Genomic DNA, 15,771 nt, shown 5'->3' with positions numbered 1-15,771 from the left:
GCCTGACCACCGCAGCCTGGTCAAGCACTGGCCGGACCGGACCGGTGCTGGTCTGACCCCGTACGGCACAGAGAACGGGCGCACCAGACACGTTACGACAAATGCATCCACCGCGCAGAGAAAGGACACGATCAAATGATGGAAATGTAAGGGAATCATGTGTAAGGTTCCGTCCAGACGAAGAGGAGAGTGACCGACAACAAACGAGACGAGTGAAGAGGAGAAAACAAACGAAAGAAAGATAAACGGTAATGAAAGACCGTGGGAAAACGCAAACAGAAGAAGGGAGATACACAAAGCGAAAGAGCGTGGGAAAGTGAGAGAATGAAAACTTAAAGGCGAAGGCAAAGATCAGCGAGTTGGAGAGTACGGAAGTGAATAGAAAGCCAGATGAGAGCAAGAATGAGGGAGTGGGAAAACAAGAGAATGGGACAAAGGAACACAGGGGCGACGGCGGGAGTGACACTTACATTGAGCAGTCCGTAGAGCAGCTGGAGATCGGGCGGCAGCTCGTCGACGGTGAAGCGGAACCGTCCGTGCGAAGTGGTCCAGAAGTTGTCGCCCTCCTCGATGGTGGGCACCAGCACGGGCTGGTCGTTCTCGCCCACGAGCCGGGCCGCCACCACCTTCACCTTGGCCACCGCTGCCGGCACACGGACCGCGGCCGGTTTCAGCGCAAACCGACGCACTGGGCCAGCGGTGTACAGCGCCCAAGTGTGGGTGTAAACCGGGCCAGGTGGAGCCCCTGGCCGTGTGTTTGTGTGTGTGTGTGGGGGGGGGGGGGCGGTCAGATGAGGTGCAGCAGAGGCGCGGCTGGAAGCGTACGACTTCTGAAGGTCCATGGCCTAATCGTCTATAAAACGGAAACGAATGGTGCCGTCGATGTTGCCCCGTTCCAAACACGCCGAGAATGGTACGACATGCATGTTCTCCCCCAAATGTGCTGACGTAACTCGGCAGACCGCCTCCTCCCCCCCCCCCCCCCCTACTGATCAGACGGAGTGGGAAAGTGGATCATCCACATTGAAATATTCACATGTAAACCACAAACATGTTGGCAGCAACTCATTTGGGCAATGGCGCCTTGGTCACTTCTGCACGGTCGGACGCGCACCAGCTTCCATCTCCCTAGTCCATGACTCCACTGTTCCTCAGAACACGATGAGAACTGGCCAACCGCTGAACCTGCAGTGTGTGTGGTTGGGTGAGTGGTGGGGGGAGAGAGGAGAGGGGAGGGCGGGGCGCTGCACTGACCGATGTCGTCCTCGGAGATGGTGACCGCCTTGGCTACAGCGCGCATCACCTTCTCAGCCGGCATGCTGGCCGCCACATCCATCTCCGTCACAGTCTCCGTAGCCATCATCACCTGGCGGTGTGGGTCCGGCTCTGTCAGTGTCGCAGCCCCGCACCGCGGCGGCGCGACGGCGTCCTCCGCGGTCGCCGCTGCTGCAGGTCAGGCCGATCTGATGGGCTTTCGTGGCTTCAATCTCTCCCGTCTTTATGCACGATTGTCACACAATTCCAGCTGTTGGTGGTATTAATCACACAAAAATGCGTAGTTCGCACATTCTCTGGATGTGACAATCTGCCCAATATGCGTTTATGCTAAGAAATCAAACGACTTTTCCGCACGCAGACAGGCCAGCATCTGAGCCGGTTTCTTGAGCAGACAGCGACCGTACCCGATCCTGCAATCCCCGCGTACCTGCGACTGCTGTCCCATCTGCGGCGCCTCCACGGGCACCACGTGCTCCTCGGGCGCCGTGGCCGGCTTCTCCTGAACGTGCGGCGGCGGCTCCTCCTGCTGGGCCGGCGGCGGTGACTCCATGCCCGGCTCGGCCTCCTCCACCAGCTGAGCGGCGGGGCGGCGTCAGCGGTGCTGAGACAGCACTGGTGACGCCGCCGCGGACAGAGGTGGGACAGTGCGCGGGGCGGGACCCTCTGACGCGCCGGTCGGATCGGCACAGACGTCGCCGCGGATGGAGGTGGGACACTGCGCGGGGGATCCTCTGACGCGCCGGTCGGAACGGCACTGACGCCGCCGTGGTCGGAGGTAGGACACTGCGCGGAGCGGGACCCTCTGACGCGCCGGTCGGACCGACACGGCTCCTGTCCAGCTGTGTTACAACATCACGACGCAACACGCACATCCCCGTGTTGGATAGTTACTACTGCGACAGTTACGATGAGCATCTGGACATGACCAGAAGCGGGCGCTAGCACCGCTCTGTACAGCGTCTGGCTGCGCTGCTGAACGAGCGGCGTCGGCGCGTCTGTCGCCGGGCACCTCTCCCCCGGCCCGGACCTCGCCTCACCTCGACCGGCTTGACCATCTCTTGGGGGCAGATATAAGAGAGCAGCTCGCCGGCCAGTTGGTACAGCTCCAGCAGCGCCTCGCACGCGTCGCACTGATCCACGCGCACCGGCTCGTCCTTGCCGTTCTCGCGGTACGTCTGTGGGCGGTGCGTCAGATGGACGATTCGGCAAGGCCCGGGCGGAGGACAGGGTGCGGCGGTCACGGAGGTGACTGTGGGGCCGGGGCTGGCTCGGCAGGTACCGGGCGGAGGACAGGGTGCGGCGGTCACGGAGGTGACTGTGGGGCCGGGGCTGGCTCGGCAGGTCCCGGGCGGAGGACAGGGTGTGGCGGTCACGGAGGTGACTGTGGGGCCGGGGCTGGCCCGGCAGGTCCCGGGCGGAGGACAGGGTGCGGCGGTCACGGAGGTGACTATGGGGGCGGGGCTGGCTCGGCAGGTACCGGGCGGAGGACAGGGTGCGGCGGTCACGGAGGTGACTGTGGGGCGGGGCTGGCTCGGCAGGTCCCGGGCGGAGGACAGGGTGTGGCGGTCACGGAGGTGACTGTGGGGGCGGGGCTGGCTCGGCTGGTCCCGGGCGGAGGATAGGGTGCGGCGGTCACGGAGGTGACTGTGGGGCCGGGGTTGGCTCAGCAGGTACCGGGCGGAGGACAGGGTGCGGCGGTCACGGAGGTGACTGTGGGGCCGGGGCTGGCTCGGCTGGTCCCGGGCGGAGGACAGGGTGTGGCGGTCACGGAGGTGACTGGGGGCGGGGCTGGCCCAGCAGGTACCGGGCAGAGGACGGTGCGGCGGTCACGGAGGTGACTGTGGGGCCGGGGCTGGCTCGGCTGGTCCCGGGCGGAGGACAGGGTGTGGCGGTCACGGAGGTGACTGTGGGGCCGGGGCTGGCTCGGCAGGTCACGGGCGGAGGACAGGGTGTGGCGGTCACGGAGGTGACTGTGGGGCCGGGGCTGGCTCGGCAGGTCACGGGCGGAGGACAGGGTGTGGCGGTCACGGAGGTGACTGTGGGGCCGGGGCTGGCTCGGCTGGTACCGGGCGGAGGACAGGGTGTGGCGGTCACGGAGGTGACTGGGGGCGGGGCTGGCCCAGCAGGTACCGGGCAGAGGACGGAGTGCAGTGGTCACGGTCAGCGGTCAAAGGTGACTGTGGGGGCGGGGCTGGGCAGCAGACATGGCACAGAAAGTCAGGCGGGTCAGCCATACAGTGTGTTCAAAACAGGAACACTTCGCCCACGAAGGCAACATAACAAACTTCACAATGAGCCTCCAGGCCGGAGTGCAAACGCAGTCTTGTTCCCATCGCAGTCCTACGCCTCCTCCGGTGGGCGCCATCTCTGCGCCAGTGGGCACGCCGCGCCGTGCAGTTCTCGGCCCGGTTCGGCCAGGGCCGGTCTGAAGCTAAGGACGTCCAGGGACCGGCGTCCCGCTGACGGCGGCAGGCACTCACCTCGAACACCGGCATGTCGTCCGGGTCACAGGTGTGGCGGCCCTCGGTGGGCGAGGACAGCATGGCCTTCAGCAGCACCACCGCCTGCTGCGACAGGCTGTTCTGCACGCCCTGGCTCCGCTGGATGTCCTGGATCTCCATCTGAAGTGTAAAATGGACCGCGTTGTTGGAAAGCAGGAAAAAGCAAACGACTTCGGGCCAGCAACAATATACTGACATTGGAGCTAGTATATATATATATATATATATATATATATATATATATATATATATATATATATATATATATATACTAAAAACAAGTCATCAAAATTCACGTAAACGTATTTATGCAACGTTGGCACAAACTAGTCGGCAAAGTCCCTGATGTCACGCGAGTCGGCCCAACAGCCTTCATGACGTCACCTGTTTGAGCAGCACGTCCAGCATAAGCACGAAGCAGGGCACCACCAAGTCGGCCGTGTCCACGGTATCCAGCGGCGCCTCCTCCTCGGGCATGCCGTCCTCCCCCGACAGGGGCGACGCGGCCCGGGACTCGCTCTGCACCACCGGACCTGCCAGGCCAAGGCCGTGTCAGCGCCAACACGGGCGACCCCCTCCAGACATGGGCGAGGGGCGAAGGGCGAGGAGTGAGGGGTATGGGGTGAGGGATGAGGGGCGTGGGGCGAGGAGTGAGGGAAATGGGACGAGAGGCGAGGGGGTGGGACGAGGAGTGAGGGGAATGGGATGAGAAGTGAGGGGCGAGAAGCGAGGAGTGAGGGGAATGGACGACGGGTGAGGGGCGAGGGGAGAGGGAAGCAGGACTCGCTCTGCACAACTGAACCTGTCAAGTCAAGTCTGGGTCAAGGGACAATTAATGTATGAGCCATGCGGGATGAAACAGGTTTACGACGGCTTTATGGCGGGTAGACTGTCAACTTAACCTTATGACAGTCCAAATATAGCACAATTTCTGGAGTTATTTTCCGCACAGCTGCAGGCTGCACGTGCCACAGCCGTCAAGCAGCACAGCGATCTGGAGGTCCTCAACGGCCAGCGTACCGAGGTCGGTGTTGACCTGGGAGCGGATGGAGCTGACTTTGCGGCAGCTGGGTCCGTCACGCGACACATGTAGACAGCGCACGCCGCTGCGCAGCATCTTGTGCAGGATCGGTAGCGGGATGGCGATGTTCACCATCGACAGGATCTGTCGGAGCGGGGCGGGTCCGGTCAGTTCACCATCGACAGGATCTGTCGGAGCGGGGCGGATCCGGTCAGTTCACCCCTGACAGGATCTGTCGGAGCGGGGCGGGTCCGGTCAGTTCACCATCGACAGGATCTGTCGGAGCGGGGCGGGCCCGGTCAGTTCACCATCGACAGGATCTGTCGGAGCGGGGCGGTCCGGTCAGTTCACCTCCGACAGGATCTGTCGGAGCGGGGCGGGCCCGGTCAGTTCACCATCGACAGGATCTGTCGGAGCGGGGCGGATCCGGTCAGTTCACCCCTGACAGGATCTGTCGGAGCGGGGCGGGTCCGGTCAGTTCACCATCGACAGGATCTGTCGGAGCGGGGCGGGCCCGGTCAGTTCACCCCCGACAGGATCTGTCGGAGCGGGGCGGGTCCGGTCAGTTCACCATCGACAGGATCTGTCGGAGCGGGGCGGGTCCGGTCAGTTCACCATCGACAGGATCTGTCAGAGCGGGGCGGCCCGGTCAGTTCACCCCCGACAGGATCTGTCGTAGCGGGGCGGGTCCGGTCAGTTCACCATCGACAGGATCTGTCGTAGCGGGGCGGCCCGGTCAGTTCACCATCGACAGGATCTGTCGGAGCAGGGCGGGTCCGGTCAGTTCACCTCCGACAGGATCTGTCGGAGCGGGGCGGGTCCGGTCAGTTCACCTCCGACAGGATCTGTCGGAGCGGGGCGGTCCGGTCAGTTCACCTCCGACAGGATCTGTCGGAGCGGGGCGGCCCGGTCAGTTCACCATCGACAGGATCTGTCGGAGCGGGGCGGGTCCGGTCAGTTCACCATCGACAGGATCTGTCGTAGCGGGGCGGCCCGGTCAGTTCACCATCGACAGGATCTGTCGGAGCAGGGCGGGTCCGGTCAGTTCACCTCCGACAGGATCTGTCGTAGCGGGGCGGGTCCCGTCAGTTCACCTCCGACAGGATCTGTCGGAGCGGGGCGGATCCAGTCAGTTCACCTCCGACAGGATCTGTCGGAGCGGGGTGGGTCCGGTCAGCTCAGCCCCGACAGGATCTGTTGGAGCGGGGCTGGTCCGGTTAGCGGGCGGCCGGCTCGACCAGCACACGCCGCAAGCGTCAAGCAACCCGAGTCATACGACCTTACTGGATAAAAGGAGAGCTGGTGCTGTGTGAATGTTAGATGGCTTCGCTGACAACGCAAATGGTCGCTAATGTGATGTGCAGAGGACCCACGGATCGTATAGAAGAGGGTGCTGCGCATGTATGATAAGACTGCCACCAACACAATGCGGCTTTTGATGTAGCTCTGTCTGTTTTATTTTCATTTTGAAACCGACCATTTTGCATCGGGCTTCAAGTCGATGTGAATGCATCAACGGTCTGTGTAGATATGTTTCCTGGTACCTGCTCCTGCACGCGCTCGAGTGGACCTGCACTCCAGCGCCGTGCGGCTCCGGCGGTCCGGTGCCGTACCTGCATCCAGGCGAGCGCCTGCTCCTGCACGCGCTCGAGTGGACCTGCATTCCAGCGCCGTGCGGCTCCGGTGGCGCGGTGCCGTACCTGCAGCCAGGCGAGCGCGTGCTCCTGCACGCGCTCGAGTGGACCTGCACTCCAGCGCCGTGCGGCTGCGGGGGCGCGGTGCCGTACCTGCAGCCAGGCGAGCGCCTGCTCCTGCACGCGCTCGAGAGGACCTGCACTCCAGCGCCGTGCGGCTCCGGTGGCGTGGTGCCGTACCTGCAGCCAAGCGAGCGCCTGCTCCTGCACGCGTGGCGCGCTCGAGTGGAACCGCACCGACACAAACTGGTACATCTGGTCGGCGTCGAAGCCGAGCGGAGACATATCCGGGTCCAGCAGCTTGCTGCAAACATAACATGCATGTAGTAGGGTCACAAGCGACGCCACTGGCGAGTATGTGTTACATACCGCTGTTAACTGTATCATGTTTTCGAAAATCGTTTGTTGCACGCTGCAAGTGACGCAGTAAAAGAACCTCCAGGAATTGTAAGGGAACACCTCACAGCTTTTAGCCAAACCACGTATGACTTTTAACAGGGTGCTAAAGCACCGCAATGGGGCTAAAACACTGGGACAAAAGCAGGGGGACAAAAGCACTGAGACAAAGGCATGGGGACCAACACACAAGACAAGGGACCTCGAGTATCGAACAGGGTCATCCCTGTTAGGGACCATGGATTGGGTCCATGGACACTTAAATTGCGCGCACAAACCAGTAGCACGGAACACTAAGGGCTATCGCTCGCCGGCACCGTAACAACAGGGCGATGTCCTCCGTGAGCCGTCGAAGCGCGCCGGCGCGACGCCGGGCAGTCGCTGACCTGAGAATGATCTTGAGCTCGGGCAGCTCGTCCTCGGGCACGTCCTGCAGGATGGCCTCCAGCCAGTTGGGCATGATGTGGTTCCACAAGTCGGCACTGATGATGTCGTACGGCACCAGGCAGAACAGCCTGTGGAAGCCCTCCTGGATGTGCTGCGTCTTCGACACCAGGCCGTCCCTGCGGGCCGGCGGTCATCGGTGTCGGTCAGGCCGCACGCCACCGAAACGGGCGAGGCAGCACCGAGGCTTAACGCCCTAGACGGGCATGCTGCGAGAACATGTTGGCTTAACAACGACCGTTGTAAGCTCGATCGAGATGCATCTAGAAGCCATACAACAAACACGTCAAAAGCACAGCTGAATCTAGGTACCAGCTCCAACTACCCGGGGGCTCTTCCAGCCAGCACTAGCGGCTGTGTTCTGAATCCCAAACGCCCAGTGTTTCTGCTTGCAACCAGCACGACCGTGGCGGCGTCACCCTCGGACTGACCAGTGTCCGCCGACCCTGGCGTACTCGGGCGGCCGCGGCAGCAGGCAGGAGGCGAACGTCTTGAAGTGGCCGGCCAGGATGTTCTGCAGCCAGCTGTGGATGTACTCGGACTTCAGCAGCTCCAGCGCGCCGCCCGTCTGGTCTGCAATACGACCCGCGCCGTCGTCAGCGCGGCTGACGCGGAGACCAGCCGCCGTCGTCAGCGCAGCTCACGCGGAGACTCGTCGCGGTCGTCAGCGCGCCGGACACGGAGACCGGCGCCGTCGTCAGCACGCCGGACACGGAGACCGGCCGCCGTCGTCAGCACGCCGGACGCGGAGACCGGCCGCCGTCGTCAGCGCGGCTCACGCGGAGACCGGCCGCCGTCGTCAGCATACCCAACGCCGAGACCGGCCGCCACCGTCAGCACGCCAGACACGGAGACCGGCCGCCACCGTCAGCCGGACGCGCCAGCCAGCTCTTGTTGGGGTTTGTGCATGCCCGAGAGGTATGAAGCCACCGATATCCGTTCCATGTGCGGACGATGCGTGATCATGCAACCAACGTGACAACAGCACATCGAGACTGACGAACTCCTGGTAATCGGACTGCAGCAGCAAACGGTTTGCCCCTCCCTTGCAAACACCTTGTGACGGGTGATACTGGGCAGCTTAACAGCAATAGATTTGCACTTGCATTTGCATTCGCATTTGTCTCCGAGGTAAGCGGCCGGCTGACGTACCGTCTCCGAGGTAAGCGGTCGGCTGACGTACCGTCTCCGAGGTAAGCGGTCGGCTGACGTACCGTCTCCGAGGTAAGCGGTCGGCTGACGTACCGTCTCCGAGGTAAGCGGCCGGCTGACGTACCGTCTCCGAGGTAAGCGGTCGGCTGACGTACCGTCTCCGAGGTAAGCGGTCGGCTGACGTACCGTCTCCGAGGTAAGCGGTCGCCTCGAACCAGTTGAAGAGGGCTGCCAGCAGGCGGGCCAGCGTGGCGTCTGGCGTCGTGCGGTCCGGTGTGCAGAGGTTCACCAGCAGCCAGACGCCGTAGCGGCTGAGCGAGCGGCGTTCCTCCAGCGACGGACCCTCCGGCTGCCGGAGCCACACGCCAGCACGCGTCACCGAGGCGTAGCACCACCACCGCGGAGAGGCTGGCGCACCGCCCTGGATACCCCGCGGCGCAGTCGGGACCCTGGTACCGCGGCCGGTCCCACCACCATACGGCAGGTCCCAGTATCTGGACCCGGTGGCTCATCCTTCTCAGAGCTCCTAATCTGTACAACGTCCAATCAGGCATGTGACCTCACTACACCTGTCACGCCTTGTGCCTACGCAGCTGCACTCTCCCCGCGACATGGCCTGTACGCTCACCTGCGGATTACTACCTACATGAGGCCTGCCAAGTGGAGTGGATGAGTGCGCCACTGGGCCAAATGGAGCGGGAGGGCGTGCCAGTGGGGCAAGTGGAGCGGGAGGGCGTGCTAGTGGGGCAAATAAGAGTGGATGAGTGTGCCAATGGGCCAAGCGGAGTGGATGAGTGTGCCAGTGGGCCAAGTGGAATGGATGAGCGTACCAGTGGGCCAAGTGGAGTGGATGATTGTGCCAGTGGGTCAAGTGGAGTGGATGAGTGTGCCAGTCGGCCGTCCATTACCTGGTTGGCGTCATCCAGGAGGCCGGCGCGGGTGTGGCGGTCCTGCTCGCGACTCCGCCGACTGTCGGCCAGCGGCTGCGCCTCCTTCAGCAGACTGCCGGCCACCGCACCGGGGGAGTCACAGGGATGTTAACAGGGAGTCAATGGGGTGTTAACGGGGAGTCAACTGGGTGTTGACGGGGAGTCAATGAGGTGTAAATGGGAGTCACATGGGTGTTCACGGGGCCGACGGGGAATAAACGGGGGGTCACTAGGATGTTAACGGGGAGTCAATGGCATGCAAACGGGGAGTCACTGGAGTGTTAACGGGAGTCGACGAGGAATAAAGGGGGTGTTACGGGAAGCCACCTGGTGTCGACGGGGAGTCACTATGGAGTCACAGTGGAACCGTCGGGTTTACCGCGGAGTCATCGGGTTGCCACTGCGGAGTCATTGAAGAACTGTCCTGTATGACGGGGCGTCATCGAGCGTCCTGGCAACGCCACTCAGCTGGCGTGGCGTGGTTGACACCACGGCACTGGAAATGTTTCGAGGCACCACACAACACCTGCTACGATGGGCACACACGTCCTGCCAGCGACTGCACCCACAGGCCTCAGACGGAGCGGCACAGCCCCGTGGCCGCCCACGCGCCGCCGATCGACTCACCTGACCACGGCTTCCACCATGTAGCGGGAGACGTCGGGCGCCATTTTCCACGGCGAGCCGATGCGGTACTGGACCAGGTGGTCGCCGCCACGCCGGTTGTTGTGTCGAATGCTGTCGCACTGGGCACAGTACCTGATCGGCCGGTTACCGTTGTAGGAGGCGCACTCGATGCTGAAGCATGTGCAGATGGCCAGCTTCTCGTTCGAACGGCAGTTCTGGAATGAAAACAAAAAATGAAACTGACGTCAGGCGGGTTGTTGAGAACAGAGGAAATATTCCTAAAATAAGATTATGTCATTACTGGCATATTTGCGAAATGGGCGATCGGGCAAACAAAATCGCGAATACGCGAAAAACGCATCATTCTTGTGTGCTACATACCGGTGGCGAGTCACTCGCTGGTCCCTTCACCCACTTTGAAGACTCTAGTTTATCCGAAAAGCTCATTCCGCCAGCTAAGCACCACACGCACCTTGTTCTCACAAGTGGTGGACACGTGCTGCATAGGAAGCAGGATCTCGAACATGCTGATCTGCGAGTTGGCGGCCCGGATATCCTGCGAACAGTGCTGCAAAGAAACGACAGTGTTTGTGAGCACGACACTAGAGATTGGCACCAATTATGAAGCAGGAACTTCCGTTCCGTGCCGGCCAAAGGTATTATAAGTGAATTTACTAGGCATAATTAGTAAGCTTTCGTAAAATTGTAATGGTTATTTGACGACACAGTAACTATCAGTAAAATCGCTATCTTCCCAGCCAGATCCCAACCCACCACATGCAACACCAAAAAGGCATCCGGTAGCGTGTGTAGGGCGACTTCAAACCTCCGGACAAAAGTGTGGTACAACACGAGGCCTGCGCTCTGCCTGTGCCGCCCAGCTGGCCGACAGGCGCCTGGTCCCTAGAGTCGCTGACGCGTGCCCCCGCGCCGCCAGCGGAGCCGGACCATCCCCACCTGGCAGAGATAGAGCGGCGGCGGGTACTCGGAGCCCTGCAGTACGGCCACGTTGTGGTCCAGACACAGCTGGATGGCCTCGTTGTTCTCGTTGGAGGGGCAGTTGTCGCGCTCGCACTGGTGCGGCTCCCAGCCTGACGGGCAGTGTATCGGCTTATATCGGCTCAGCCGCCTCAGCTCGGGGCAAGGGACTGCTCTGGCCCGCGACATAAGGCCTCGCAGTCTGTCACGTCAGCAGACCCAATGCTGAGCTACGCCGCTCTGAAAGGGCCCCGGAGTGGAAAAGATGTCGGAAGAGGCCCGCATGGGGAAAAGGCGGATCGGTTGTGGGGGGGGGGGAGGGGGGAGGGGGGGGGGGGAGGCTTGGCAATCAGCACGCGGACATAACAGGACTGCATCCGGCACCAACGGACAAAAATGACCACTCAGAACGCAGATGTCCTCAACCCCTGGAGGATGGAGACGTGGGGAGAGGATTTGCGCTTCATGAAACCATAAGGATGAAGATGACATGTCGGCAAGATGGTGAATACGCAAGATCATTAACATACAGATGGCAGGTACCTCATCTTTTAGATAAAGCTGAGCAAGTTAACAGTGGCTGTTATGATCTAAATACGTTCGTGTATGTTGGCAAGCTGCCCAAAAACTCAGGTAACGCTGGAAGCAATGTCTGTTTTGAACAACGCGTAAAGAAGGATAAAAAACGGCGATGGTAAGTTATACTTACCGATGTCCTCGATATCCAGGCCTGGTAAGAACGTGACATGGCGCTATTATTGCATGAGCAACAAAGAACTACACTGCAGTAACACAAAAAGCGTAGTACGATAACGAAGACGCGGTGCTGAGCTCTACCCGCAATACAGTGATACAAAAAGTGTAGTACAGTCACGAAAAACCCGTGCCCTCCTCTCTAAGGGGAGCCATCAAAACGCCCTAGATTGCAGCGTCCCGTGTTCACATTGTTCAAGATCGCGACATTCAGCGTTCATAACGTCGAGCATGCGTCCAATTCCGTACCTATTGGGGAAAGACAGTAGTATAGCCTTATTCCTCGGAAAAAAACAGGAGAATGGAGATGAAGTTAGGTTGATATTTCGCCTAAATGCCTTTCTCGAAACAATAATAGAAATGAATTCAAAATTGCCTGCCGATGATCCTGCTCGATGTTTCAGGGTTCTTGTTTGAAACAGCAAGTCACAGTTTTTACAAGACACCGGCATTCAGGGGATTACACAAAGAGCGATTGCCAGCCATTACCAAGGTACAGCGTATATCTGCGATCTAGAACGCCCGGACATACGTGTACATGCAAATGAATTCAAGCAAATAAGCATCACGCATCACGCTTCATTCAAACATGCAAGCGGGTTGAAGTAAACAGGCATCACACATCGCGCACCAATTATACAGCAAACGACTTTAATTAAACAGGTATCACACATCACGCGTCAGGCATCACTTACACATGTAATCGATTTTAAGCTAGAGCACCTCACACATAGAGGCACACATCACGTTAGCATAATTGGCCATGATCTATCCCCATTCTCCTGGTTTTTCCGTGGAATAAGGCTAATACTACTGTCTTATCCATGTGACTAATGTTTCTCGGTTATGCACTGAACAACTTACCTATTGGGGGCATTTAAAGGGTCTAGGCGCGCAACGTCCAGAGCCGCATAATCCAGAGTCGTAAAGTCCAATGTTTAGAATGTCCAGTGTCCCCGGCACTTATGCAAGCTTAGATTAGATTATATTTTTTACTCCTGCCGCTATTTCCCGCTTTTGTAACCAGATGGCACAGCCAACCTGGCATTTTATCGATGATCACGTGATGCTTACCGCGGAGCATAGTCACTATAAATTACGTTGACGCCTGGCGGCCGTGTCCGGCCTGGGCGCGGCTGCGTCCCGGGGCTCACCGGGGCGCATATTTTGGGGCACTTATTTGCTGACGACCCTTCACTTGTCAGAGCTCTTTCTGTTGACCTGCCCGGGCACTCTTGATCGCACAGAGGCATTACTTCATGCACACTGATCTTGGGTCATTTCCCCTGCTCAGAGGATCCTGTGCCTGGCCGGACCCTATATGTTAGCCTGCCGGGGCACTCCCGATCATTTCGGGGTCCCACCATATGACTGTTAGGTTCTTCTCGCTCGTCACGAGGACCCTTCACTGTTGACGGGAGCCTCTTTGTTGGGCTGCCGCAGTAGTTTCGACCGCTCAGGTGCCGTCCTTATTGGTCTAGGGTTTTCCCAAATTTTAGAAGGGCATGCGCCGTTGAATTGGACCTAAACCTTAACAGTTTTGAGTGGGGCTTTGCGTCTTATCGACTGATGACTGAATTTACGGCTATGCCGACTACACCAATGAATTTGTTCTTGTAACTGTCGAGCATAATTCTACATACCGCCGATATCATGCATATCGTTTCCGTTGTTTATCGAATTTGTGGCAGCTATTGTACTTGTACGTTACATCTTTAATACATTTTGAAGGATAGGATATTTTGTACTTCCTTGCAACAGACAAAGCAAACCCTCTGCATTAGTCCTCAGCCATCAGCTGATCTCATGAACTACCCGGCTAGCCACAAGTAAGCTAGAAATCAGGTTTGAGTTTTATTTTGATGGTATAAGCGTCCAATCTAAGTGTATGCTGCAATATTTTCTCCGAAATACTTAACCTCAAAATGACAGGATCCACCATGATCTGGAGAAAATGAGCCAGCTCCATGTATTTGCATACGGAACACGCCTGGTTTTCTAGGGTTGCGCACAGTAAACTATGTTCCAGTCTACAAACTGCATGCATAAGAATATCAAACTCGATGGTCGGAATACGACGATTTCTGGTGGATGGAACAATGAACCCTTGGGAGTTCACAAAGTAGGAGGCTTTCTCCAGTTGTGTAGCATTTTCGCGGTGTACATGTGTGGATATTTATGCATATATGTATATATATATATATATATAACATACATACACACACACACACACATATATATATATATATATATGTATATATATATATATATATATATATATATATATATATATGTGGTTTTGTAACAAACGGCAGACCAAGCTCGCAGAGCTTGCACGGTATATGAATGGTGGCTGGCTCTTCTACATATCTGGTTCTTCATTTCACTTATGCAACTTAAACACTTAAAATCAGAGCATAAAACACGAACATGCCAACAACAATAGGTTTTTCACTGGATAGCACCCACTCCCGTTTTGATTTGGCAACAACGCACGATTCTTTAGCCGTGCAGAGGACATCATTAGCACCGCACATTGTGAATAACACAATAACATGGTAAATGACAACACTGCATGCCAATCACCCAATACCAGCGTCATTCATCAGTGTCTTGTTCCTCGTCTAAATGTTTTATTTGTGATGCTGCTCTAAAGAGATAATTCAATAGTTTGATCCACATGTTTCCTTAAAAGTCGTTTGTGGTCATGAATCAGTAATGCACCCAGAATGCTGAGTTTGTTGTTTTGTGTGTAGATGATAGAATTGCAGTGTTTTGTGTAAGCGCTCGGCGCGAGAGGGGAGTATTGTGGTCGGGCTGTACGTGATTCCTTGGTGCCCCCTCCGTGAGGTGCTCTGTGAGACGTCGGGACAAAAATGTTGTAGTCACACCACTGTAGGGTACGGAACCTCGCAGAACACCTAGCAGCGGTGAACAGGAGAGTGGAAATGACCACGCATTGGAAACCGGTTCTTTCCAACGCTTTATGAAATCAATTGGTACGCGTGTAAAAGGTATCTCGGGCGGGATATTTCACCAGTGCAATTTTTAGATTAGTAGTACGGACGGGTTACGGGAAGGCGCAATGGGAAGGCGCAATGGCGTGACCTCTCTCGCTCGTAACGCTGCAACTGCTTCCGTTCAGAGAATCGACTGGTCAGCCAACTGAATTACATTGGTAAAACGTTCTGGTCAGCAGCTGAAGGGCATTCCACCTCATCCTGGAGTCCACAGCGGCTTTCATTCTGGTGATAACCCCCAGGACCGTACGAAGACCCTCAGAAGGATGCACCACAACCGGTCCCCCCCCCCCTGGATGCGGCTGACCCTCTGCCTGAGACATACAGCAACGGATCGGCGCAGGGACCCTTGCTGATGCAAGCACTGCTAGCTGGCACAGGAAGTCCAATAATTGGTAGCGAGACACTTATCCGCCTTATCGGCGCCAGGTTGAAACGGTGCGGAGGATCCTTCGTCTGGTACTGGTGTCCCTGACTGGTACAAGCCTCTCCGCTATCACATTGTACATGTGAGCCCTTTTTATCATATCTCATGAATCCTTTCATTGCCAGGAGGGGCCAAACCAGCACAATAGGCCCTTTACCATACGGGGTCCCATAATCGTCCCTATTAAGCAAATGTGCTCCTGGTCGACCTGGGGCTCGCTGCCGACACATGGTCTCCTGCCAGCGACTGTGGTCACTGACCAGCAGCGTGGGTCCTTCATTGTTCCAGGTGTCCCGACGAATGTAGGCTGCCTTCTGATTGACATTTGGAGATATTGGCCTTTCCCCTGTTCGGGACATGACAGCTAGGCCCCAGAATGGCACGGAAAGACCTGTTCGATATTGCTGTTCTGTCAGCTGCCTCAAATAGAGACAAAGTCGCATGGGGCCTCCGATCAGTGCTGATCTGACATTTTAGGATCCGGTCTTTGGGGTGTGATCCATCCATACGACCTCTGACCTGCCCTTCGGCCGCTTTAATCGGGCTCTTAA

At 57.9% G+C, this 15,771-nt stretch overlaps 1 protein-coding gene across 1 annotated transcript in view; it reads right to left on the bottom strand.

Moving 5' to 3' along the window:
- Positions 1-15,771, bottom strand: part of LOC119108377 (protein unc-79 homolog) — a 53,338-nt gene that overhangs the window by 26,462 nt on the left and 11,105 nt on the right. Inside the window, exons 7-22 of the mRNA XM_037231956.1 lie at positions 11,730-11,750; positions 11,000-11,133; positions 10,515-10,610; positions 10,043-10,257; positions 9,395-9,488; positions 8,673-8,835; positions 7,766-7,907; positions 7,277-7,453; positions 6,675-6,798; positions 4,800-4,944; positions 4,164-4,312; positions 3,759-3,899; positions 2,316-2,453; positions 1,706-1,822; positions 1,255-1,366; positions 471-643 (exon numbers count right to left, since the gene is read on the bottom strand). Coding sequence (XP_037087851.1) covers positions 471-643; positions 1,255-1,366; positions 1,706-1,822; positions 2,316-2,453; positions 3,759-3,899; positions 4,164-4,312; positions 4,800-4,944; positions 6,675-6,798; positions 7,277-7,453; positions 7,766-7,907; positions 8,673-8,835; positions 9,395-9,488; positions 10,043-10,257; positions 10,515-10,610; positions 11,000-11,133; positions 11,730-11,750 — 2,141 coding nt within the window. The remainder of the gene's footprint in view (positions 1-470; positions 644-1,254; positions 1,367-1,705; positions 1,823-2,315; positions 2,454-3,758; positions 3,900-4,163; positions 4,313-4,799; positions 4,945-6,674; positions 6,799-7,276; positions 7,454-7,765; positions 7,908-8,672; positions 8,836-9,394; positions 9,489-10,042; positions 10,258-10,514; positions 10,611-10,999; positions 11,134-11,729; positions 11,751-15,771) is intronic.

The sequence above is a fragment of the Pollicipes pollicipes genome, unplaced genomic scaffold, assembly GCF_011947565.3.
Source record: "Pollicipes pollicipes isolate AB1234 unplaced genomic scaffold, Ppol_2.1 Scaffold_2555;HRSCAF=2994_pilon_pilon_pilon, whole genome shotgun sequence".
NCBI lineage: Eukaryota > Metazoa > Arthropoda > Thecostraca > Pollicipedomorpha > Pollicipedidae > Pollicipes > Pollicipes pollicipes.
This window is presented reverse-complemented; position numbering and strand designations above follow the sequence as displayed.